We start from the raw sequence: 26,640 nt of genomic DNA on the forward strand, positions 1-26,640 counted from the left end.
GTCATGAGTCACTGTGCACAGCCATTTCCACATATTTATTGGCAATTTTTATTTTGACCAATAACCTACCTCTTAATGTCCTCCATATTCGTCTATGATGAGCTTGGCGCTACTGTTACAAATTTGAACATCCTATGTATCAGTGGTTCTCAACCTTCCTAACGCCATGCATGACCCTTCAATACACTTCCTCATATTGTCATGACCCCCCCACACACCAATCATAAAATTATTTTCATTGCTACTTTATAACTGGGCAATCTTGTCACTGTTATGAATTGTTATATAAATATCTAACATGCAAGATATCTGATATGTGACCCCTGTGAAAGGGTCGTTTGACCCCAAGGTTGAGAACTGCTGCTATATATTAAGCAATTACCCTCAGTCCTGTTTCCTGAAGGCCCGATATTTGCCGCCCCTCCCCCCTCCCCCCCCCCCCCCCCCCCCCGTCAGTAGCCTCTTTGCTGTTTTATGCAGCCTCTGTGGCTTCCCTATAAAGCCCACCTTTCTCCACCCGGACGTGTGATTTCACTCCATTTCACCCTCTTCAAATTGTCATTTTTCTCAATTGACTTTTTACTCCACCTAGAGTTCATCGTAGGGTCTGGGATGAATTCTTTCCTCCCTGATAGCAGACAGCTGTGGCTCTGATGTTGCATCTCCTCTACCTCTGATTTGTTGCCCTCTGGGGATCATATGATAAACCCTTGTGGATGCCAAATTTGCTTCTGGACTGTCTGATCTTGCTATCCATGCTTGGTCAATCCCATGGCCTTTTAATTATTAAAGCTTTGGAATAAATTAAAAGTAATACAGCCCTTTCCAATTTTGTTGTGTCTTGACTAGGGATTTTTCCCTATTATTCTTTCAAATTACTTTTAAGTTCTTTTTTTCTTCAAGTCTCTCACCCTTGTACACACACACACACTCAATGTTAGGCTTTTATAAGCTAGTTTCTCATCATTAAAACATCTCACTGGTAAATTGTGTCAAGAAAGCAAGCTGTTGACTTTTATATATTAATTTAATATCTAAATACTCATATTAATTAGTTACTAAACCCTGATTAATCTTTATTAGAGGGTTCTCTTGGGTTTTTCATACATATAATCTAATAATTCTCTCTCTCTCCTTCCACCCATGGGCATTGCCACTGTTTTTCAATCAGACCCCTTGATGTAATAGATTGCATTTATAGATTTCCTGATGCTAAATCATTATGGCCTTCCTGGGATGAAAGTGTACTTGGTTATGATGGATCTACTTGCTAGCATTTCATTTAGGACTGCCCCATCCATTCACATTAGAGAGGTCAGCCAGTGGGCTTCCTTGTTTATGACTTACTGCGAGATGTCGCCTGTAGATGGCCAGCCGGCAAGCCCCTTTTTCCTGAGTTTTTGGGTTCATTTCCAAATGACAACAATTATCTCAAGTTTCAAAAAGCTTGGATGGAGTTCCCTATTAAAGAGTCATAACTTTAGAGACCTCCCTATAAAGGTAATTCTTTCATAATTTGATTTCAGTTCATGTCTTTTCATCTCTCCTGGCCTTGATTTTTCTTTCTTTTCTTTTTTTTTTTCAGTAAGGTTGATGATATTTATTTTTCTGCAACATTATTCACTGCATTGTGTCTTTCGACCTAACATAGTCAAATTTGATCCTGCATTACCTCTTCCATATTTGTTTTCACATTAAATTATTTTCTAATTCCTCCTTCCAGCTTTTGTAGGCAATTTTCTTTCTTTATTTTTTTTTAATTAATTTCCTTCTGTCTATACTGTGTTCTTTCCTCTATCTTCTTAGCTAATGATGGTTTTCTAATTTTTTGGAGTAGAGTTTTTGGATAACATTGTCTGCTAGAAGTACAACACAACCTGCTCACACAATTTTAAATGTAATTAGAGGTTCTACCTAATCTAGTGTATCCAGAATTTCAGCATATACTCAACTTTTTAAAAATATTTGTTCTATGTGCACGTGCCTAAGTGTGGGTCCATACAGTTGGGTGGAGATCACTGTGTGGCGAAAGGCATCAGCTCCCCATGGGGCTAGGGTTACGGGCAGATGTGAGCCGTCAAATATGGGTGCTGGGGTTGAACTCCGGTCCTCTGCTAGAGTTCTTAACTGCTGAGCTGTCTCTCCAGCCCTACTCAACCTTTTTTTTTTTTTTTTAAATGACACATTTTACATTCTTTTTCCCATACTGTGTCCTCAAAACCATTGTCCATTTCATCAGTAAACACACTGTTTGGTGAGCCCCTTTAAGCATTCACACATGACTGGTAGCTTTTGCACTGAAGAACATAGGTTAGCGTGCTGTGTTCTCTTGTTTAATGGCCAACGGTTGAATAGTCAGTAGACATGTTGACCTCTCAGTGTATCTTGAACCACATTCCATAAGTGTTTTGTTGGTGATGGTTTGATTTTCGATTTTTGATTTTTTTTTTTTTTTTTTTTTTTTTGAGACAGAATCTCTTTGAGTAGCCCCCTGGCTGTCCTGGAACACGATAGACTAGGCTGGCCTTGAATTCACAGAGAAATACCTGCTTCTGACACTACACTGGGTGACAACATTATGTTTGGGAAGTTATAGTAGAATCAGTTCTCTATGAGTATTGTCCTAATTTAGAATTATTAATTAGGACGTCTTATTTCAGAGTACATGGCCAAAGTAACTCGTTCTTGGCCATGTACTCTGAAATAAGACATCACTGACCTAACATCCTAGTGTAATGCATCTGGTTCCTCTTTGTCTCAATAGCTTTTGCTACATTTTGAGAGTGTCCTATTATCTATTTATAATAAACAATATTTTACCTTTATAAGTAATTATAGCTTTATGTTTAAAAAAGAAAAACTCTGATTTTACTACTAATTTAGTTCTCTTCTTGTTTGTCCGTAGCTACTTTGACTCATTCATTACTTAATATACCCTGTTTTCAGTCTGCCACTGGTTCCTAATGTTTATTTTTTTAACGCACATTTTTTTTTTTGCATTTATTTATTGTGGGGGTAGGGCACACAGATGCCACACTGTGCATGTACAAGGCAGAAGATCGCTTGCCAGGCTCCATTCTGTCCTTCCAAGCTGCGGGTCCCAGGATTGAACTTGGTTGCAAATATCTTTCACTCACTGAGTTATCTTGCCGACGATGCAATCTTAGTAGTCTTCAGGACACAGTTTTACTTGTATTTCTCTGATTAGCCAGCTAAGGGGAAGCAATTGACATAAGAATCTTCATGGTATAAGTTAGGAAGTGAAGTTCACCTTTCAGTCTTGTCTCCATCTCACCGTCTTAGCCAGTCTTTAGTAATTGGATTTTGCATTATTAACTAACTACTGCTGTGAAATTATCATTCAGGTTGCATTTAAAAATTAGAATTGAGCAGAGCATTGGTGTCACATACTTTAATCCCAGCACTCAGGAGGCAGAGGCAGTCAGATCTCAAGTCCAAGGCCAACCTGGTCTACAGAGCAAGTTCCAGGATAGCCAGGGCTACACAAAGAAACCCTATCTCAAAAAGAAAAGAAAAAAAGAGCCAAAATAATTTTCTAATAAAAATTGAATATCTTCTCTTCTAAAACAAAATTCCTGGCTTTTGATTAACTCTTTTTAAAACAATCTTTAACTGGCTTATTTTGACTTAACTCCGTTAAGTCTGCCTGGTTTCAATTTCACTTTCCCTTCCTGTTCTTCTATGCCATGATGCCCTCAGAAGTGAGGCATATATTTTGCCGGCTGGAACATTCATTAAAGAAAGTCTTAATTTTTTGCTTTTAATAAGATAATATAAAAGTTGCCATTTCAACCATGCTATGTGCAGCACTTGCCAATGTAAAACGTTAAATACACGCTGTGGTATTACAGACTCCCCAAACCTCTTCATCTTACAAAGCTGAGACCCCACTGATCCTGTGCCTCCTTCCTCAGCACTTGGCAATTTCCGTCCTGCTTCCTGTGCTGCCCCCTGACTGCCTCTGGACCTTGTCTGCATCTCAGAATCCTAGCCTTCATCAAGACTCTGGTTTACAGTTAGGAACACTCCTACTTTTGAGCTGCATAATCACTTTACCAGAACCATCTGATGACAAAGAACCTATCTCTCTTGTGTCAGTAGTTCAGGGTAGCCATGCTTTACCATGACCCCTTGTGTATTGCCGGGATCCATAGCACATTGATATTGATATTCTAAAGAGAAGAATTAATGAATGGATGAATGGATGCATGACTGACTAAATGAATGAACAGATGGACAGATGGATGGATGGATGGATGGATGGATGGATGGATGATGGATGACTGGATGGATGGATGGTTGGATGGATGACTGAATGAACAGAAGGATGGATGGATAGATGGATGACTGAATGAATGAATGAGTGGACAGATGGATGGGTAGATGGATGGATGGGTAGATGGATGGATGGATGGATGGATGACTGAATGAATGGGACAGATAGATGGATAGATGAAAGGATAGACAGGCAGATAGATAGAGAAGTGAGTGAGTTAGTGAAGACTTTAGATTCTCCTACTGGGTGGGCAGGCTAGCTCAACACTGCCATGAAAGCTTGGTGACCTGAGTTTGACCCCTCTAAACCATGTATAGGTAGAAAGAGAGAACTAACTCCAAAGTTGTCCCCTGACCTCCACACCATGGCACATACACTCCTCCCACCTCCCCACACACACAAAATATTAATAAATTAATTTTTTTTCTATTTTCTGCTAGGCAGTAGTGAGTAGGAGTCGTACTTCTGCTTTGAGCCTAGCACGAGAGCTAAAGTGGGCCTTAGTTGTAGACTGCAGATCTGTATGGGCGAGTGGTGTTCTCCTTGACTCTGATAGGATGGTGATTTGAGAGTGAGACAAAGGAGATGAACTGAATTGAACCTGGAGATAATGAGGTGTCATTCCCACCCCTTCCCACCACACACACACACACACACACACATATACACACTCAGACTCACCTTGGCTACCACCATATCCATCCCCAGTCTTGAGAACTTCCAGCCCAGGCTGAGGGACATCTGTGAAGGAGGAAGATGGCCAAGTCTGAACAACTCACAGAGGAGGAAAAGCTTTTCCCTCAACCCAGGATAACCAGAAGTGGTGGTTCCTATCCTCATTTTAACCCCAGGTCAGCCCTTGGACCGTGCTGTGGTCCAGCTGGTGTTGCCTGGGCCCCTCCCAACCCCGGTGAGGTTGACATGCTCTCTTGTGCCTCTACAGAAGGACTTCACCGTGCGTGAGGAGCTGCAGCAGCAGGATGTGGAGCGCTGGCTGGGCTTCATCACCTTCCTGTGTGAGGTGTTCGGCACCATGCGGAGCAGCACTGGCGAGCCCTTCCGAGTGCTGGTGTGTCCCATCTACACATGCCTCAGGGAGGTAAGAGCAAAGGCCTTGGCAATGCCCTGCCCACCTGTCGATATTTACAGAAGCCCTGCCCATATACACTGGAGAAAAACACAGAACAATGGAGTTGGGTTACGGATAGAAGAATGGATTCTTTGTAAAGGAGACAGACGATGTCCCCATGCTTCTACTCCCTGTAAGCTTTAGCTCAGACTTCAGTGACTCCTAATCTGGAATTTGGTAGAAGAGGTTTATGGTGTTATAGCATTGAATGGACCTTTGGACTTAGTTGGTTTGCCACTGATTTGTTTTTAATGTTTTTGCTTCTAAAATTTATCTTAAGTAATAAACAGGGGATGGCGTGATAGCTCAGTGGATGAGAGCACTTACTGCTCTAGAAGATACAGGTTCAGTTCCAAGCACCCAGGCTGGGCAGTTCACTTGTAACTCCAGTGGCCTGTGCCCTCTTGTGGCCTCTCTGGGCATTGCCATGGGCGGTGCACATAAACTCATCCTACGTGTAAGAATAAAAGTTTTTAAAACAGTAAATAAAAGAGTCCAAGAGACATTGGAGATGGGAGTTTGGGGTGTCTGCTCTCTCAGATATAAAAACTCACTCTGTAAGGTCACCTGTGGCTGGTTGGAAGCTAGAAATGAACACTGGGAGGCTGGCCGGAAGCCAGGTGGCAGGGAAACATCCCAACTCCCACTAGGAGGGAGCAAGCTGAGGGTGAGGCTCTAGCATCCTTAAGAGCAGCAGCCATCAAGATTGGCTGATAGGGGATGGAAGAGGGAGGAGGGTGTGATGGAACGCCTATTTACCTTCCACATGGCCACATGCCCTGGGATGTGAGTCTCAGGAAGAGAACTGTTGTGGGAATGAGAACCAGGAAAATAGGTCCACATGGGGTCCTATGGGGAGTAAGGAAACTACTCTGTCAGGCATCTGTGGGTACCTGAGGCTCAAGGCTAGAGACAGGTGGTATCACCCAGCAAGAGGGAACAAACAGAGAGATGGTATAGTCCTATGTAGAAGAGAGAGGAGGAGGAGCCAGGAGGGAGGAGGCAAGTCTGAATTGGATGCCTCCAGAAAGCTCCAGAAGAGTAAGTGAAAAGCGTCCCAGCATCCTTCAGTAGGAGCTGATACTAACCTGGACTCTACCATCCCTGTCCTCTCCTTCCCTGGCAGCCCTTTGCTGCCACCAAGACACAGGGAATGGGTGGAGAACCAAAAGTCCTAGGCAGAAAAAGATTGGGGGTGGGGCTGGGGGGGTCCTGGGGCTCTGGCAGAGAGACTAGGAGTGTGGGCAGGTTCTCTAGAGCATTTTCTGGAAAAAGCTATGGAGAAAATGGACCCGAGGAAAAGAGCAGTCAAGAGACATGCTTGTTTTTTAATAGACTATAATAAGCAATGTGAGCAAAGTGCAGGTATGTTTGTTTGGGGAGCATTCCTTTATAGGACGGTGGTGTGCTCATCCCAGCCTAAAGCAGAGCACACATACCCTTCTGGCCACTTCTAAACCCACAGCGCTGAGCCGCCCTATGCCGGTAGTCTCTGTTTCTTTATGAATATGCTTGACTTTAGAGATGTCTCACTCATTCAGTTCATGGCCTCTCCTGACTTGGTTTTACTCCTCGGGGCCTCAGGTCAATGTGCAGTGCCAAGAGGACCAGCAGCAGCTTGGCCTTTTGCATCCCTTCAGAATGTGTCCCTCTCAGAGGCTCACTCCTGTCCACATGGCCATGTGCTCCTATGAGCCACCTCAACATAAGGGACAGTGACCTGGGGCTGTGACCTGAATTTCCCAATTTCTTCTGCATGATCTGGGCCCCTCCTCTTGGTGTTCTCACCTGCTCCTCCAGCAGGAAGCAGGGCTGTAGGGAGTGCTGGCCCTGGCTGCTGGGAGAGTTTTTCACACCACCTAAGGTAGTGCAAACTTGGTGGTGTGAGATCCGGAAGGTGCCAAGATGTCTGCACAGGCAGGGAGCAGTGAGGCTTTCCTCATGTACACTTGTTGAATGAATTAAGCTTTGTGGGGGGTGGGGGGACATTTTGACAAATGCAGAATCATGTGGTGCTCATGGTTAACTTGAGTAATAAGCCATCTCTGCCTTTCGGCATTTTGTCCAAGAAAAAATCAGAGAGACACCACTGGGGTCCAGCTACTCACTGCCTGCCTTGACGCTCGCCCAGGTTTCAGCTGTACCCCCATGGGGAAGAGAGAGATCACTCTGGGGCTTTTCTCAATTGAAAAAAAAAAAGAGTTTCATAGCACTTTGAGTAAGTAAAACCGTTTAAAGGAGGAAAACTTGATTTTGGTCCATGGTTTTAGAAGGTTCAGTCCATGATCATCTGGCTCTGTTTTCATCCCTGTGGAGAGCCAGAAACATCACAGAGGAAGGGCATGAAGGAAAGCTGCTCACCTTGTGGCAGCCAGGAAGCAAAGAGAGTAAGTAACAGGAAGGGGCCAAGACAGAGAACATACGTGTGTGTGTGTGTGTGTGTGTGTGTGTGTGTGTGTGTGTGTGTTCTTTTGTGCCTTCTTGCCTCCCTGTTGACATCTTATGTTTGCTTAACATGTTCTTTTCAACCTACTTTCTTTGGATGGGAGATGGTGCTGTGGGAAAAGCACTTGCCATGCAAATTCAAGGACTGGAGTTCAGATTCCTCACACCTGTTGCAAAGCAGATGTGGCACAACTGTAACCCAGTGCTGAGGAGGCAGAGGTGGGATCCCTGGGGCTAGCTGGTTAGCTAGACTAGCCAAGTCCACAAGCTCTGGGTTTAGCAAGAGATCCTGCCTCAGTTAACAAGGTGGAAAGGGCCAAGAAAGACTCCCAACACCCACCCCTGACCTCCACATACATACTCACATGCATGTGAGCACACACATACATGCATGGACAGCACATACATATACACACACAAACAGGGAGAAAATCTTTACTGTCATAATGCTAACATTTACAGGAGATCTTCCCTCTTAACAGCTTCTTAGATATAAATATGCCGGTGTTTTCTATATAGAGAACATAGAGAAGACCTCTAGAGCTCACATATCTACCTGACTGCAGCATTTGTACCCACTGGTAAGCAAACAGCTCCCACTCCACATTCCCCCAGCCTTCTCTCTGTTCTCTGACTCAGTCACTTCGACTATCTTAGATACCTGGTGAATTAGCATGGTTTCCGTTCCTATCACACCAGATGTTGAGTGTTTTGTCTAAAGAAAGAGGAAGATTTATTTAGCTTACAAGGCTACCATTCCAAACTCCGTGGTACCAGCTCCTGCAACTCAGTCACATCATGGAGGAAGGCATCATGGCAAAGCACATGAGATCACAGAATGATGACAGGAAACCAGAGGTCAGAGGTCAGAGATCATGCCTGCTCTTTTTATAACAACTGGAGAACTCATTCTACAGTGTTCACCCCTTTAGGGGATAATGGACCCCTCCCCCAAAGTGATCTGATTTCTTCTCATTATGCCTCCCCTTCTGAAAGGTTCTATGGAAACTCCCAATACTGCCACACTAGAGCCCAAGCTTCTAGCACATAAACACTTAGAGGGCAAACCCCTCCAGACCATAACACCTAATACAGGTGGAACCACGAGGTAATCACTCTCCTTGGCTGGCTTGTTTGACTTAGCACGATGTCCTTCGGGCTCATCCACATTGCTGGTATTGAGGGATTTGCCCTTTCTAACACTGGATACTCAAGTCTTCATGCACACCATGTATTCTATACTCACCCAGTGATGGCCGGTTCAGTCGTTTTTTCACAGTGTGGTTCTTGAGGCCATTACTGTGGTGAACTCGGAGTGAGTGCAGAAATGCCTAGAAACCATGATTTCGGATCATCTGAATAAATCCAGGAATGTGGCTCTGTTTAGAGTCTGCTGAGGAACCTGGGCACAGCAATCTACAACCTTATTTTACATTCCCACAAACATCATACAGGGGTTCCCAGTTTGCTGCAGCCTCGCCAGGAATTGCTGTCTCTGTTTTTTGATAATGGGTATTAATTAATCACTGTTTGAATTGGCATTTCCCTAATGACTGATGTTGAACATCTCATGTACCTGTCAACCATCTGCATGACTTCTTGGATGAAATGTCTATTCAAACCCCTCACCTACTTTCTGGCTCTGTTCCTAGGTTTTCTGCCATTGAGTCCTAGAAATGCTGTAGGCGAGTGGTTCTCAACCTATGGGTCTGGACCCCTTCTAAGACCACCAGAAAACACTGGTGATTCATAACACCAGTAGTTCCTAACAATAGAAAAACTATAGTTCTGAAGTAGCAATGAAAATAGTTTTATTGGGCTGGTGAGATGGCTCAGTGATGAAGAGCACCAACTGCTCTTCTGGAGGCCATGAGTTCAAATCCCAGCAACCACATGGTGGCTCACAACCATCCATAATGAGATTTGATGGCCTCATATGGGGTGTCTGAAGACAGCTTCAGTGTACTTACATATAATAAATAAATACATACATACATACATAACCTTTGTCCCAGAGCAAGCAGGGGCCGAGCAGGACCCAGAGCAAGAGAGAGAAGGGAAGGGGAAAAAATAAAAAACAATTTAAAAAAATTAAAAAATAATAAGATAGTTTTATGGTTGGGGGTCACCACACCATGAGGAACTGTATTAAAGGGTCTCAGCATCAGGAAGATTGAGAAGCACTGCCTTAGATGCTTTGGGGATTGCCGCCTTACTTGATGTCTGGTTTATAATATCCGCTCCCATCCCATGGACTGTCTCTCACTGTGTGGATCATTTCCTTTCCTGTGCAGAAGGGTTTGGGGTTGACATAAGTCTATTCGGCTGGTTTTGTTTCACGGCCTGCACTTGTAGTTACATCCCAAACCCACTTCCTGGTCAGTGTCAAGCATCTGTTCATCATGTTTTCCAATAGTTTTATGGTTCCAGAGTCTTGCCTGTGTTTGATCTACGTTATTATTCATGTAGGGCGAGGTAGTCTAGTTCCATTCTTCTGCATGTGGGTTTTCCCAGCACCACTTACTGAACAGACTGTCTTCCCCTTTGTTGAGGATTAGTTGGTGTGTGGCTTCATTTCCAGACTCTCTATTTTGTTTCATGAATCCAGAAGTCTGTTTTTATGCCAGGACCATGCAGTTTGGTTACTGTGGCTTTGTAATATACTCTGAAGTCAGTGACTGTGGCACCTTTAATTTTGTTCTCTGGCCAAGATTGCTTTCATTATTTGGGGCTTTTTGTGGCTCCGTTTGAATTTTAGAAATTTTAAATTATTTCTGTAAAATTGAATGACTATGATTCTTATATAGATTGTATTCTTATATAGATTGAATCTTTGTAGCGCTGTGGTTGGAGTAGACATTTGCACAATACTGAAGCTTCTAATCCAAGATCACAAACAAAAGGATGCTCACTATCTACTCATGTTAAGCATAGTCCTAGATGTGTCCAGAAGAATTAGAAAAATAAATAACCAGGCGGTGGTGGCGCACGCCTTTAATCCCAGCACTTGGGAGGCAGAGGCAGGTGGATTTCTGAGTTCAAAGCCAGCCTGGTCTACAGAGTGAGTTCCAGGACAGCCAGGACTATACAGACAAACCCTGTCTTGAAAAACAAAAAAGAAAAAGAAAAAGAAATAAAAGGCACCCGCATCCAAAAGAAAGATGGGAGACTGTGCCTGTTTACAGATGACATGATGTTACATAGAAAAGATTTTAGTTGGTGTGGTGGCTCTCGCTGGTGATCTTAGCTCTGGACAAGCTAAGACGGTAGAATCATGAGTTCGAGGACAGCTCAAACTATATATACAGAAAGACCAAATCAAAAAATCCTAAAGATATCCTTCAAAAAACTGTCACAAGCCAGGCCTAGTGGCACACGCCATTAGTCCCAGTACTCAGAAGACAGAAGCAGGTGGATCTCTGTGAGTTTGAGGCCAGCCTGATCTACATTAACAAATTCCAGACCAGCCAAGACGGCATGGCAAGACCTCCTCTATAAATTAATTAATTAATTAATTAAATTCAATAAAGCCGCATGATGCAAAATCAACTTGCATTTCTACATACCGATAATGAACTATGCAGGAAGGAAATTAAGACCACAGTCCCATTTACAATCCCAATCAAAAGAATAAAATGCGTTGACTAAACTTAAATAATAAAGCAAAAGATTTACACACTGAAAACTATAAAACATTGTAAAGAGACTCCAGAAGTCATAACTTGGAAGACACCCCGTGAGCCCTAACAGAACTCTTAGTGTACTGTTCACATAGCTCAGGTCCTCAGGTAACATGACAAGGAGGACTCCACACTCAAGAACTTCCAGCGACTGATGGAGCTGCAGTATGGGTGTCCCCCATAGCAGGTGGCTTCTTTGGGCCAGCCTGGCAGACGCTGGGTCTGGTTGGTCCTGCACCCTCCATCTATGCCCTTTAAGGCTCACTGTTCTACTTCCCCGTGACACTGTCACCTTCTAGCCTAGGGAGAATGTTTTCTAGAGTCCCTTGGGTGATTATTAAACAACTCCCTCTGGGCCCCTTACTTGAAGGGCTTGGTTGGAAATTCCTGCGGCAGGGGAATTTTTTCAACAAAGCTTTGTGCCTGCGGTCTCCTCACTTCTTTTCATCCTTTCTCCCTTCCCAAAACATCCTACCTTCCCTCTCCCATCTACTGGTTCCCGGCCCATCTCTACTGGTAACTCAACTCCTACCCTCCTCAGGACTCTGCAGCCACAGACACAGGTCAGGAGTGGAGCAGAGGTGGAGCTGGGTGTGGGGAGCTCTCTGCCAGGAATCCTTCATACCTGTACTGCCTCCCCTGCTCACCCCCTGCACCTGTCCCTCCATGTTTTTCCTGTGGAAGGTGACCCTGAAGAGGTCTGCATGTGAGGAGAGACCCCCACAGACCCAGCAAGCTGAGCTGCTAGAGGCAGACAAGCACAGTGGGGAACAGAGGCCAGCAAGTCAGGCCCATCAGGAAATGAAGCTGCTCTGTGCAACAATGAGGGAGAGGATCTCTGAACTCTGTGCGTGAGCACGCGTTCGATTTGCTCGCGTTGTTTTGGCTCCAGGGAAATCTGACCTCGGGGGAAAGGCTGGGATGAAGTGGGCGTGGGTAATCATGCAGGATATTCTTCAAGGGCACCTTGCCAGGGGGACCACTCCTGACTTCCCAGAGCAGGGGGATGGGACAGCTTGGCAGCCTAGCTGGGGCCAAAAGAAGCCCACGGTAGGCTGTGCTCTGGGCTCCCCTCAGGGAGGGGAGATTTATTGGCTGGATCCATGGGAAATGATCTTCACCTTGCACCTCTGGAAGGTTTACAAAATTGCTAATTCCCAAATCAGCCCTTGCCCCTCTCCCTCACCCAGTAAAACCAAACTTCCTGGGGATGGGGTTGGGCTGTGGGGATGGAAACCTTCCAAGCTGATTCTGGTCTGTGGCCATGGTTAAGTAACAGGAGCAGCCGCATCCCAGGTGCATTTCGTGAGCAGCTACTGACCAGGCAGAAGCATTTTGGGAGCACACAGCCTTAGGCACTGAGATCCAAGTTCAAATCTCAGCAGCTGAACTTCCTGACTGTGGAGTTCTAACCTAATGTATCAGCTGTCAGACCCTCGGGTTTCTTTTTTTTTTTTTTTTTTTTTTTTTTTTTTGGTAGCACAGGCATGTTCTGGGTTGGCTTTAGAGCCTCAAGTAAGCCAGGCGTTTATGAGAAGCAAATGATACGTGGCAGCCCTACTGTGGCCCATCATAATGTGTTACTGTGGGGTAGCATGTGTCTCAGGCATGAGTCAAGAAGATTCTTACCTCAGGAGGCCACTAAGGGAGACTACATTTCTAACTGGGCATCCGGACCCCCAGAGTCAGACATGATACCCCTGCAGGCACCCTGCCCCAGGTATATATGGGTAAACTTGTATTCTTCCTGTCTGGGTCTTGCTCACACCCTCCCTTCATGATGAGGAACTTTGGGGGGCCTCAAATTCATGGTTCCCTGCCACAGTCTCCAGGGTGCTGGGATTAGAGGCATGTGCCACCAAGCCTGGCGGTTTGCAATTCTTATAGTGTACGGAAGAGCTAACTTCTGCTCAAGGCTGTCAACATCCACCCTCTGTCCTCTGGCACGTTGTAGTAATGGCTTGTGACCCCTTCCAAGGTACTTCAAATCATTTCGTTCTTCCGTTGGTACTTTGATGCTAAGTCTCACCTATTACAGAATCGTAGGATTCCATGCTCTTTCTTGATTTTTGGTGTTTGCTTGTTTGTTTATGGCAAGAACGTGTAGCCCAGGCTGGCCTCTAAAGCACTATGTAGCTAAAAATGACCCTATACTATCAATCCTCTGGTTCTCACCTCAAGTGCTGGTATTCCAGGCTTGCCCTGTCACTCCAGGCTGTGTGCATGCTCGGCAGTGAACAGGTCTGACTGCAGAGTTTTCCTGTTAGCCCCAGGAAGAAACATTGTTGCGATCCCCACCCCTTTCAACATGGCAACCGCATCTGCAGAAATGACACAGCCCAGAACGTGCCTGGTGGTTTGGATGCTGTATGACTATGGGAGAAGGGGGTATATGGGGAATAGGGAACTGGTGGGGGCAAAGAGGCTCTTACCAGTCGCACTCTGGTGTACGCAAGATGACATCCAAGAGTGTCTAAAAGCCTTAAGCCTGAAACCAATATCAGAAAGGAAAGTGATGTATCCGTTCAACTAGCAACAAGAAAAATGCTACTTCCTTATTGGACTGAAATGCTCTCAGACAAGGAAGTCACCTAAGTTCGGAGACAGAGGACCCCAGGGAACTCAAGCACTTTGGGAAATGTAGTGCTGCAAATTCAGGGTAAGGGGACAGTGACTGGGGTAGGGAATGGTAGAGCCCTCGGGCCATCTGAGCAGAGAGTAGGTCCTAGCCCCTCACTGTTGGGGAAAGTGTTTGTAGTTTAACAATTGGACAGGACACGGAGGAAATGAAGCCTGGAAAACCAGGAGGCTCTTTCTCCTTGAACAGTTTCTTTCACCTCTGATCTTAGGTCCAGAGTCCTGGCAGAATGTTTCTCTGAACATGCGGCTTCCCCGGGCCGGGTACCCAAGCCCTGAGCTCTTGGGTTAGCATCAGAGTCCCTACAGGTTCCAAGGTTCATGTTATGAAAATGCAGGTTTAACCCTTTCTAGATCCCTGCTAAAGTAACCCACACATATTTAGTCCCCCACCCACCCGTGTGTGCCTCTCTGCTGCTTGGCACACATAGTCAAGTCACTTGTGGTATGATACTGACCTGCGCAGAACACCCCACCACCGCAGCCACCAAACATCCATGTGCAGAGGCAGTGCCTTTGAGGTGGCCTCAAAATGCAGCAGGAGTTCCCCACCCAGCCCACCAGCCTTCCCGCCCTTTCCCCACCCCCACCCCATAACTGTTCTGCTTCCTCAGCCAGGCTGAGCACACTGAAATGTGAAATTTGAAGCCAGTGTTCCCCTTAGCAACCATGGTAACACAGGATCTGATAGAGAGCCTGCAGTTATAAAAATACCACCTTCCACCAGACACTGGTTTCCAAAGGGAAACCAGTCCCCACACCAGAACCATTTTTAAACAGTCTTCAGACTTCAGAGATGGCCAGCACACTCCCAGTGCCGCATGGCTGCGGGAGGCTGTCACAGGAGGCTGGCTGGCTTCTGGAAAGTGGCATGAGGCAGCTTTGGGTACATCCTCTGAAGCACAGAATTCCTGTTGTCTGGGGAACAGTGAACTAACCCTATCAAGGGCACATTGGTGAGGCCATTTTTCTAATTGCACCATCTAAAAGCTCTTTGGCATTTTTAAGTCAGGGTGAGTGGCAGAGCCCCTGAGACCCTGTTCTTCCAGGTCCCTTCTGGAGAGTTCCCAGCTCCATATCACCTGAGGACAATCTTTGTGAAAATCAATAAGGGAGGGGAGACATGGCATGGTTAAAACTTTTCCACTTACAATCAGGAAAAGCCCCGCATCTCATACACAGTTCTGGGCAGCCTACGTCTCAGTGTTCTCTGTAGGAGGTTTTAGCCTTGAGATGAAGCAGGGGCCTGGCTCTGTGCTCACCCAGCCTCTAGCCTGTTCTCAACTGAGCCCCACCTCCCCATCTCAGTAACAGCCTCCCCTGCCCTCCCTCTCCTGTTCCTCCCAGCCTTTTGTCTCCAGGGGCCATGCCTTGTAATTTGAAAAGTATTCTAACTTGGTAATTAATGTCTGAACTTCAAGAGCGCCCCCATCCTGCTTCTGCAGAGCTAGCTGAAGGCGGGCCAAGATGTAAATGCGGAGAAGCTAAAAGGAGGTGTGGGTTTTTCTGAGATGGTCCCTTAGCTTAGCTGGACTTGCAAGTTTTGGGTGGGTTGGTTAAAACTGCCCTGGCCATACCCCCACCCCCACCCCCACCCCCACTTGGCCATTTCCCAGCAGGCCAATGGCAGGGTCCAGGGTCCCTTCAGCTCAACAAATTTGAAACACTAGAGTAGTAGACAGGGCCACTTTCTGAGGACAGTTCACAGAGAAAATATCTGAGGGAGGGAGGGAGGGAGGGAGGGAGGGAGGGAGGGAGGGAGAATATGAACGTACAAGCAAGCAGCAAGCAAACTATGTTTTTAAAAAAAATATTAAGAGGGACCAAAAGGAGGACTAGAAATCACTGGTTGCTCTTCCAGAGGACCTGAGTTCGATTCCCAGCACTCACAGTGGCTCACAACCACTTGTAACTTCAGTCCCAGGGCATCCAATCCCCTCTCCTGGCCTCCATGGGCACAAGGCAGGCAAGCAAAACACTCTGAAGGAGAAGGAAGACATAGAGAATAGCTACTCAGGAGGGAGGCTGAGGCAGGAACACCAGAAGTTTAACTCTGGGTTACAGAGAGTTCAAGGCCAGGTTGGACAACTCAGTAAGACCCTGTCTCAAGATAAAAGGTAAAGAGAGAAAGAGAGCATAGCATGAGAAAGATCTGGGTTCTGGGGTCAATTCCATTATTGAAAGGGGAAGGGAGGAGGGGAAGGGATGGGGAAGGGAGGAGGGGGAGGGAGGAGGAGGCAGAAGGAAAGTGTCATGAGTCTGTTATGTTAGAAACATACATGGCTATGTTTGTGTCTTTCCAGTTTATTAAATTGAATAAAATATATTCATAAGCTGCGTATTGGCTACAATTTGCCACATGATTCTTATTTCACTTAACTAACCATTAGCAATGTTAGGTTCTTTTATTCCAATTTTTAAAAAGTTTTCTAGATTTATTTATTTTATTTCATGTGTATGAACTTTTTGACTGCATACATGTATACATGCCTCATGTGTGCCGGTTGGAATTCCTGGAAAAGGGGTTATTGATGGTTTTGAGCCACGATGTGGGTGCTGGGAATCAAACCCAGGTCCTCTGCAAGAACAAGTGTTCTTTTTTAAGTTCAGAGTCATCTCTCCAGCCCTTACTTCAATATTATTAGTTGCTAATATCAACTCTCAGGTCACACGTTATCGAGAGAGAGAGAGAGAGAGAGAGAGAGAGAGAGAGAGAGAGAGAGGGGGGGGGGAGGGGGGAGGGGGAGGGGGAGGGGGAGGGGGAGGGGGAGGGAGAGAGAGAGAGAGAGAGAGAGAGAGAGAGAGAGAGAGAGAGAGAGAGAGAGATTGATTGAAATGCAGCTAAGAAAGGCCAAGGAAGCCTCTGAGTTAGGCTCCTTGGGCCCCAGAGCTGTTCAGGCTCAGAGATGCCAGATATGGGTCCAGGTGACAGGCCTCTTCAAAGGCTAGTCTGAAGTAGGCTGAGTGTCAGGGGCAGGAGAAACTACAGTCAAGCTAGACACAGAGGCAGGAGCCCTTCGCTGTGGTGATTCCCCTGACCAAGGCTTGTGGTACATGAGCAGGTCAGCATCCTGGGTCTTCAAGACTTCCTCCTCTGCACTCTCAGGGGAGGGGATGGTACATCTGGGTAATTGATAAGCTCGTGTGCTTGGTGTTTCCCCTATCAATTTAATGCAGTTTCATGCCATTATTGATTGGCGCAATAAATTATTTATTAGTTTGTACTTCTCGATGTTTTGACAAGTGGCAGTTACTTGTTTGTGTAAACAAGGTGCTCTTTCTTGGTACTTATACCCAAAATGGCGTAACTCGGTTACTGTTGCTCTATAGGGGGGAGTCATTGTAGGCTGGACATAGCCCGAAGGAACACCATGGCCTGGAGTAGGCCCAGCTAGTTCTCTGGCGCTTGAGCTAAGAACCGGGAGTGCCTGAAGCCCAGAGACACTCCACGACATGTGATGTTCTCAGCCTTCGCTGGCTCTACAAACCCCATAGTTCACAGTAAGGCTGGCTGATGCTACTCCATTTCTGTCATCCCCAGCATGGATCAGAAATGGCATTATGAATATGCACATGGAGATCAAGGGAGCCTCGAGCCTCCTAGGAGAGAAACCCAGAAGCCACACCCCCTCCTTCTATCTACTTAGACCCAGCTAGAATCCAGGTCCTTTTTGATAGGTCTGGGCCAAAAGGCACAGGGCTGTGACTTCTAGGCCCAAGCTGAACCCTAGAAGAGCAAGCCTAACGAGAGACCTGTTCTTGGCAAGAGGGGCACTTACAGAGAAGGTGGATTTGAAGCTGACACACTGGCACCCTTCCCTCTCTGCCCTTCAGGCTCCTTGTTGGGAACAGAATAAAATGCATGTAACTTTATAGGTTTGCTAATTACAAACTAACTTCCTCTCCACAGCTCCCTGTCTGTCCCTCTACACCTCTGAAAAGTGAAGACAGGGAATAAGGGTCCCTTTAGGTGTGTAAGATGAAGTGTTTCTTAGTAAAAAAAAAAAAAAAAAACTAAGATGAGGAAAGCCATTAAAACAAGCCTTTGCACACACAGTGTGCCTGCTCTTGCACACACGGTGTGACTGCTCTCTAGACACTCTGATCTTCTGATTAGCTTTCAGTTCCTCAGAAGGGTCCTGGTGACTCCTCTCTCATCGTGCCCCAGTTGGCTACCTGGCACTGTCCTCAGCCGGCCTCTTCTCTCTTCGTGACAATACTTGCTGTTACCTCAGGTTTTCTTTGTTAATCTGTTTTTTTTTTTTTTCCTACCGTGGGAACTCGAGAGGCAGGAAATATATCTATTTATAGCTCTGTCCCCAGTGGCGTCTGACATACAGTAGGTACTCAATAAATACTCATTGAAGAAACTAACAAAATAACTTGTTTAGACCGAGCGAACAGAAGACAACCGTCAGTCAGTCAGTCAGTCAGCCTTTCAAAAAGGAATCTGGGATAGCGTCTCAGAAAAGAGCACCGGATCCTCAAGGAGGCAAAGCGAGAAGCACATCGGGCTGCTCTTTCCTCAGCATCAGTCCCTATGCTTGGGAGATGGCAGATTTAATTCACCTGCCCAGAGTCAGGCTCCCATAAGCCAGGACCATCAGGTGAGAACAGAGAGGTTCCAGCAAAACTTCCAGGAGCCTTCAGGGAGGACCCCCATCCCCACCCCCACCCCAGAGCACTAAGTAACCACTTGCTGCTGTCAGCTATCCATGAACAGCTAAGGGACTATCAGCCAACACCCTATGCCACTACCATAAAGAGGACCAAGAGGGAGTGGCCCAGGCTCAGGAGGGCCCCTGGAGGTCAAGGATAGAAGAGGGTAAAGCAGAGGAAGGATAGAGCTGGGAGAGGCTGCCATAGTGGCAGCTGTGGTCAGTCTGAGAAGCACCATCGCTCTTACCAATCCAACAGACTCCCAACCACGGAGCCACGGCCAGTGCCACCACAATGTGAAGCCACATCTGCAGCTTTCAAGTTTTGTTTGTTGGTTTTGGTGTTTGTTTGTTTGTTTGTTTGTCTCCAAGACAGGGTTTCTTGTAGCCCTGACTGTCCTGGAACTCACTCTGTAGTCCAGACTGGCCTCGAACTCACAGAGATCAGCCTGCCTCCACCTCCTGAAGGCTGGGTGTACACCACGACCTCCCAGCTTGGAATTTCCAATCTTCTAGTAGCCACAGTTAAAGCCCCACCAAGGGTGGAGGGTGTGCTTGTGTGTAAAATATTTTGTTATCAGGGATATCCAAATAATTATAATTTTAATATCATGTAAACAACAGTAAAAACTTACCAATGAAAAATTTTTGTTGCCATTTTTTTTGTTGGTTTGGTTTGGTTTGGTTTGGTTTGGTTTGGTTTGGTTTGGGGTTTTTTTGGTTTTTTGTTTTTTGTTTCTCCCAGACAGAGCCTGGCTTTGTAGCTCAGGCTGGTCTCAAACTCTCTGTGCTCCTACCTGAACCTGAGAGCTAAAAATCACTGCAGCAATCCATATTTTTTATATGCTTTGTGTGTGAGTGTGTGAACTAAGTCAGTCTCTGAAACTTGAAATTTTACCATGCCGGCACCACTCAGTTCGGGCCAGACACCTTGCAGAGTTCTCAGTCCACATTATGGTAGGAGGCTAGCTAGGAATCCTCAGGCTCTCGGACGGAAGTTTTGGATGCACAAAAGTACTATTTGCAGCTTCCCTCTCTCTGAACACCCAGCAGAAATGGGGAGCGGTAGGAACTGAACCCCAAGGCTCACAGCCAGCTCCTGGGGGGAGGGGTGTCTGTGAAAAGCAGTTCTTCAATCCCTGATGGGCAAAGCAGGGGGGGCGGGGGGTTGTTGAGATATAGAAATGGAGAAGGCTGGGGTGACACAACAGAAGAGGGCTCAGAGGGGAACCCACAGTGGGGATCAGCACCAGGGCTCCCTACAGTGCCCTGCACGGAGAAGGCACAATCCACCCATTCCTTCGCTGCCCTACTTAGGGCGAGCATTTCTGTAACTAAGACCTTCTCCCTTACTCAGAGGTATTAAAACATAGAAGTATTTTCTGCATCTGGTTTCCCAGGGTTGAAAGCTAGCTAGCTAGACTTAGGAAGTGCAAACACTCTTTGGAAATGCAAACACACTTACAGTAACAAATTCTCTTTGAATCAAGGCTGAAGCCCTGCTTAAAACAATTAGTCCTGAGACTAGAACCTTCGGTACAACTCCCCGGTTGTTTGGTTGGTTGGCTCACCGTACTTCACCCATAGGGGGATATGACCAGTCCTCGGGGCTGGGGACAGGAAGGGATTGAATTGGTCTGCTGCTTCTGAGTCTGTGCTGGCCTGCGTTCCGCTTGGTTTGGAAACGTTAGTCAGAGGAGAGTTTGAGGTGTGGGGAAGGGCAGGGAGGATGTGGTTTGGGCAAGGGGAGTCCAGAGGCTTCCCTGGGCTTGGCCCAGTGCCATGGGAAGTCTCAGAAGCTCTGCCGGCCACACTGAAGTGCCCTGCCTGGCTGGAGCTGAGGGCGTGGCCAAGGATTAGCTGACTGGAGAGCAATTAGATGAGGTGGGGCCAGGGAAATACCTGGAATCCCAGGGCTGGAGTCAAGACTTGCTTGGCTAACCCTGAAGGCAAGAGGCCTTGGGGGGTCTGGGTAAGTGTGACCTCTTGTTGATGGGTAGAAATAGATTATACTGTCGGGGGTCAGGGGAGTTTGCAGCACTCTAAGAAAGAGGCTTTCTTCTCGATGACCATCGCTAAATACCTCTCCCGCCTGCTCACATTCCTGCCCAGACCCGTGGATTTTCCTGTCATAGCTGAATGGGGCTTGGGAGGTGTGGTATCAAGTGACCCTTCCGAGGACATTCACACTGGGGAAGGAGAAGTGAGAAAAATGGGTGCCCTGAAGGAAAGGGGTGCTGAGCTGTTTGAAAGGTGTAGGGAAGGCCCTGCTAAGAACCTGTTGCCCAGAAAAACCCCAGAAGCATTAAAGCTTCCCTGAATCCTGCCCTCTGCTCAGGGATGGCCCAAGGCCTGTCCATGAAGTCTCGGGTGAGAGCTCTTGATCACTTAATAGAATGAAGCCTTCAGGACAGCCACATGCAGAAGGCTAAGGGCAGATCAGAGCAGAGCAGAGGTCCTTTGGTTCCAAAAACTTCTGGTGGCTCCTCTTCCCTCCGTACCCCCCCCCCCCCCCCCCCCCACTGCTTCCCTTCACAGAACCTCCTCCCTAGAGCCATATAGTAAATACTTTTTAGGCTTTGTGGGCCAACGGGCAAAATCCAGTTCAACCGCATCCTATGCCTTGAAGCACACAAGCAACTGTCCTTAGCCTCAGGAGCGACTTAAGCAAGGACCATGCCTCAGTGTGACCGAATTTACAGACACTGAAATCTGAATCATAATTTACATGTAGCACAGCATAGTCTTTTGAAGGAGGAGGAGTCTTTAAATATATTAAATATATTATCCCCTACTACTTAAAACTATAAAAACCGTTCTTCACTCGTGAGCTGTGAAAAACAAGCCTTGGACAGAGCTGTTTGGTGGCTGTAGTTTACGTGATCTAGACCTGTGGTTTTCAGCTGGGAAACCCCCATTCAAGGAGTTTTTGCTGTCATAAGGGAGAATTTACAGGTTCTCAGGCATGCAGATGCTGTAGCAAGAAGGACCCGCCCTAGTACATACTCTAGACCGGCCCCCATGCCTGTTTTGTAGATGACAGAACTAAGGTCCTCGTGACAGAACTGTCCTGTGAAGCCAGTCAGTGGCTCTTTCTTCTCAGGATGCAGAGCTAGAGGAGTTTTATCTGTTTCTAGTCACTCTCAGAGATCTGCCCTGCCAGCTCACACTGCCTGGAGCTCTATCTGAGACACAGGAAGTGTATTTGTGTCCCCTGGAGTCCCAGCATGGTAGGCCCCGGTGAGTCATTTCCCACAAGTAGAGCTGGGTACACTGAAGTATCTTCAGAGAAACTTCCAGCCAGCCCAGAGCTCGCACTCGCGCTCTCTCTCTCTCTCTCTCTCTCTCTCTCTCTCTCTCTCTCTCTCTCTCTCTCTCTCCCTCTCTCTTTCTGTGCTCTCTGGGAAGAGGGCGATAGAATGAAGGATGACTATCAGCTGGTTAGAATAACAGGATTTGAAGATCCCACACTGCTGGTGTTTTAGCTGGGGCCTGGGACAAGTTCTTTTTCATTAGTAAAGTGGGAGAGAGCTTTTGTATCTGCCTCGCTCCTGCAGGAAAGGAGAAATCAAACTTGTCAAGTGTCTGACATGAGGTAAAGAACAGTATTGTATCTTTATCGGTCATCCTGGCTTATCCCTTAACCATTCAACTGAGAAGGCACATGATCTTCCTGGCGACACAGACTATCGCTGTGTTGATGTGTGTGCAACACCTGTGTCTCACATGTGCAACACCTGTGTCTCACATGTGCAACACCTGTGTCTCACATGTGCAACACCTGGCTTCTATTCCCAGATGCCCAGCACCAAAACACAACAACAACAACAAAAACCGAGTGAACTGAGAGGCACTAGCTTCTGCCCTCCCACCCAAGGCACATTAGAGATGTCTCATTCAGATCTGAATTTCTGTCATCGGCCAGAAATACTGGGACTAAAATTCTTACCTTGCCCAACTAATTCCTAAAAGCTGAGGACAAGATGCTCCTGGAAGAAAACACCAGAACACAGTAGCTGAGAACATGTGGGGTTGAGAAAAGTGCTATGGGGTGAGGGAGTAGCCACCACAACCCATAGCAACAGATTCAATACAGAGCTGGGGTTTCCAAATGCAGGGCCAGGCTGCAGCCTCGGCAGGCAGCAGAGGCCTAACGGAATGGCTCATTGACTCTGGGGGCAGCTCTGGTTCCATTTCTTGATTTGGCATTTCTTTTATGAAAATACATCCAAACACTTGGAATTTGGGCACATTTTTGCATGTGTTACATTTAAATAAAAAGTTTTCTCAGAGATGTCCGACTGAGAGAAGCTAAAAAGATGTTACAAAATCATCACCTCGCTGCAGACTCTCTATGTAATTTTGCTACAAAGTTAGCACAGAGCTGAAGAAAGTCATTTATACATAAACGCAAATAATAGTGTAAGATTTTAAAATACTCCTAAAGCCAGATTTAAGTGTCTCTCTTTCCAACCCAAGCTGCTATCTGAGTCCTGCTTACATAACCTTGGCTGGATTTAATTCTCTTACGAGCCCACAGACTGACCAGGCTCCCTGACAGCTACAGTGGACCTGCCTGGGTCCTCACCTAGTTATGATAGTCTGCCCACCAGGGTAATGGCCCCAACTCCAATGTAGCCAGTCCTCTTCCTGTCTTCCCAGGGTCCTCTCTCATGAGTCTCTCTTATCTCTTACCTTCCATCCCCTGCTGTGGTAACTTGTTCACTTCAGTCAGTTCAAGGGGAGAAACCTGCTCTTGACCCCACACTTCCCTCCAGCAACCCCTTTACTGCACAACTCTATAGAGCCAGGACTGCAAAAAAGCAATCTTCTTACATGCTGTCTCCCTGAGTAGCTTCTGCCCCACCAAGCCAACAACAGAGAACCTGTCAAGGCCGATGTATGTGTTAAACATCCATTATCTGCAAATCCAGTGTTCCAAATTCCTTTACTTTTTGTATACCTACATGAAACCACAGATGGAAAATTCCACACTCTGAGACTTTATTTCATGCACTAAATTATTTTAAATGCTTTATAGAATTATCTTCAGGCTGTGCATCTATATGGTATATATAAAACGTAAACGAATCTCATGTTTAGACTTGGGTCCCATGCCCAAGATAACTCATGGATATGAAATATTCAAAAATTGAGAGAAAAAAAAATCAGATATCCAAAATACATTCAATCCCAAGCATTTTGAAGAAAAGAGGGGTAGTTACTTGTATTTACCAATGCCATGGACTGTTCTGGCTTCAGCTCAACTGTCCTTGCCTCAAAGGCAGCTATGGATGATACATTTCACATTTTGGCCGTCATCCTTGCCATTGTCATCACTGTCATTTGGAGACTCACTTCATAGCCTAGGCTGAACTTGAACCAGCAACCCTTCTGCTTTACCCTCCGTAAGACTGCAGGCATGTGCCACCACGCCGCCTTATGGATTAAATGTAAATGAACGAACATGACTATTCCAGCACACTTTTTTACGGACTCTGAAATTTGAGTTATGTATAATTTTTACGTTGTAGCTAAATACATTTTCCTCGGCCATTTAAAAGTGTGAAAGCCATTCTTAGCTCTGTAGAGCAAATGCCCATGTGAAAAGCAGAGCGCAGAAGGGCAATGGTGGGCTGGGGTATTACTCTACACGCAGCTATGGGTATTGATTGGTAAAATATATCTAAGGTCTAGATATATTTTGAAGTTGTCACTACTCAGGATTTCTGATGATGGCTGGTGGGGAGAAGTTGAGATGCCATAGAACATTCTATCCTGCATAAGAAAACACCACAGCAGAGTTGTGTAATACAAATGTCTGTCGCCTACAGCTGAGTGCCCTGGTCTAAATGACATCATTGGCTGAAGGCCTCTAGTGCCCTGGAGGTTCCTCTATGCTGAGGACTTCCCTTTGCTTCTCCAGCCAGGACGGCTCCTGAGTTCCAGGCTTCACCAGATCCTCTCTATGGACAGCTTCAGTGGTGGTCGATGTAGCCACTGACCATGGAGGTTTGCTCAGGCTAGAGACCTGAGTGGGCATTCTCCCTGACTTCTCCCTCCTGGTTCCCAGATAATTCACTTCCCAACTGCCTGCCCCCATGCAGATGAAAAGAAATAAAGTTGATGGTTGTGTCTTCCTGAAACTAGTCTCCCTCCTAGTGACCTCTGAAGAACAAGTATAAGCAAGCAGTGTGTATACATACTCAGGGGCGCAGCCTTAGATGGGCTCAAGGTGTACGGATCACCTCCTCAGGGCCAAGGGCACACAGTGCGGTATGGGAGACTTGACTAGAGGCCAGTAGAAGTGGAAAGATGAGCCAAGGGATGGGCAACCCTGGCTCCAAAACCATCTCAAGAGCTGTGCCCTAAACAGTACAAGCTTCTTTCAGACCCAGTGTTTCAGTCTTAGAAGCACAAACCTAGCATGATCAATGTGAAGAAATCCAGCCTTCACAGATTTCAGAGGCTAGGAGAAACCAAATAGTTGCCTCTAGACCACGAATAGTGAGCCTCTTGCCAGGGACACTAGGAGAGCACTTGGGAAGACTTAACGGAGCAGGGGGAAGGGGGAGAAGAGGAGGACAGAAGAGGGCTGGGGAGGAGGAGGAGGGGAGGAAGGTTGTGAGGTTGTCTTGAGTTATCTGAGAAGCAGAGCCAGGACGGAACAAGGTGTGTTCTACAGAGGGAGTGACGATTGGAAAAGGGAGGCTAGTAAGGACAGGAAGGACAGCTCCATAGGCCTGTGAACAGATAAGCTTGGCCAGAAGGAGGTCTGGGAGAGGAGGGAGGACAAGGTAGGCCCTGGTGGAAGTGGGCCAGGGAGCAGAAATGCCAAACTAAGCACTTTATCTCCTCCTTGAGACACAGTCAGTTGAACACAGAAGTATGGCATGGAGAACACGAATATTGGCCGGAGGATTGTTCATCTGAAAAGGCGCTCCCAGCTGTGGTAGTACTGCACCATTCTTACATATCTGCTCTACTAAGGGTTAGGTTCTAAAGCCAAACACATTTCCAGGTGCCAATTAAAGTCTCTTATCTCTAGGTCTCTGAGTCTTTGGCAGTCCTCACCAAATCCCTTCTGAGGTCCCCAAGTGGCCCTAGGCCCTTTTCTCAGCCCAGGCCTGTTCACCCTCCTGCTGGGTGCCTGACACTCTTGAGTTCAGTACTAATTATGCCTTCAGCACGGCCCTATTATTCTCTGAACAGTAACAGAGCATACTTGTCCCAGGCCCACCCAGCTGTCCTGACCTGTTTGTCCTTGGTTCCTTCTAACCCATTAAGGAACCAGCTGAGTTTTGTCACCCAGGGGCAGCTTTCAGTCCAACTTCTGCAGTGTGGTTTCTGCCACCTTACCCTCTCCATCACAGGAAGGCCACGCCCCTGACTAGGATCCAGGTAGCTATGGGCTCATGTTAATTCTTTTTTTTTTTTTGAGTCAGGGTCTCTCTATGTAGCCCTGGCTGTCCTGGAGATTGAAGTATGGACCAGACTAGCCTCAAACTCATAGAGATTCACCTGCTTCTGCCTCCTGAGTACTGAGATTAAAGGTGTGCCCCAGCTTTAGAGGTGTTTTGTTTTGTTTTGTTTTGTTTTGTTGAGTTTTTGAGACAGGGTTTCTCTGTGTAGCCCTGGGTGTCCTGGAACTCACTCTGTAGACCAGGCTGGCCTCGAACTCAAAAATTCACCTGCCTCTGCCTCCTGAGTGCTAGAACTAAAGACATGCACCACCACTGCCTGACATTTTATGTTCATTCTCTTTTTGTTTTTTTTTTTAAATTGTTTTATACA

General features: G+C 46.4%; 1 protein-coding gene across 8 annotated transcripts in view; it reads left to right on the forward strand.

Moving 5' to 3' along the window:
- Ctif (cap binding complex dependent translation initiation factor) overlaps positions 1 to 26,640 on the forward strand; it is a 266,010-nt gene that overhangs the window by 221,884 nt on the left and 17,486 nt on the right. For all 8 annotated transcript variants that reach the window (XM_034518416.2, XM_034518412.2, XM_034518413.2 and 5 more), the window contains one exon: positions 5,241 to 5,396. In XM_034518416.2, the coding sequence (XP_034374307.1) occupies positions 5,241 to 5,396 (156 nt within the window). The remainder of the gene's footprint in view (positions 1 to 5,240; positions 5,397 to 26,640) is intronic.

Source organism: Arvicanthis niloticus, chromosome 14 (genome assembly GCF_011762505.2).
Source record: "Arvicanthis niloticus isolate mArvNil1 chromosome 14, mArvNil1.pat.X, whole genome shotgun sequence".
Lineage (NCBI taxonomy): Eukaryota > Metazoa > Chordata > Mammalia > Rodentia > Muridae > Arvicanthis > Arvicanthis niloticus.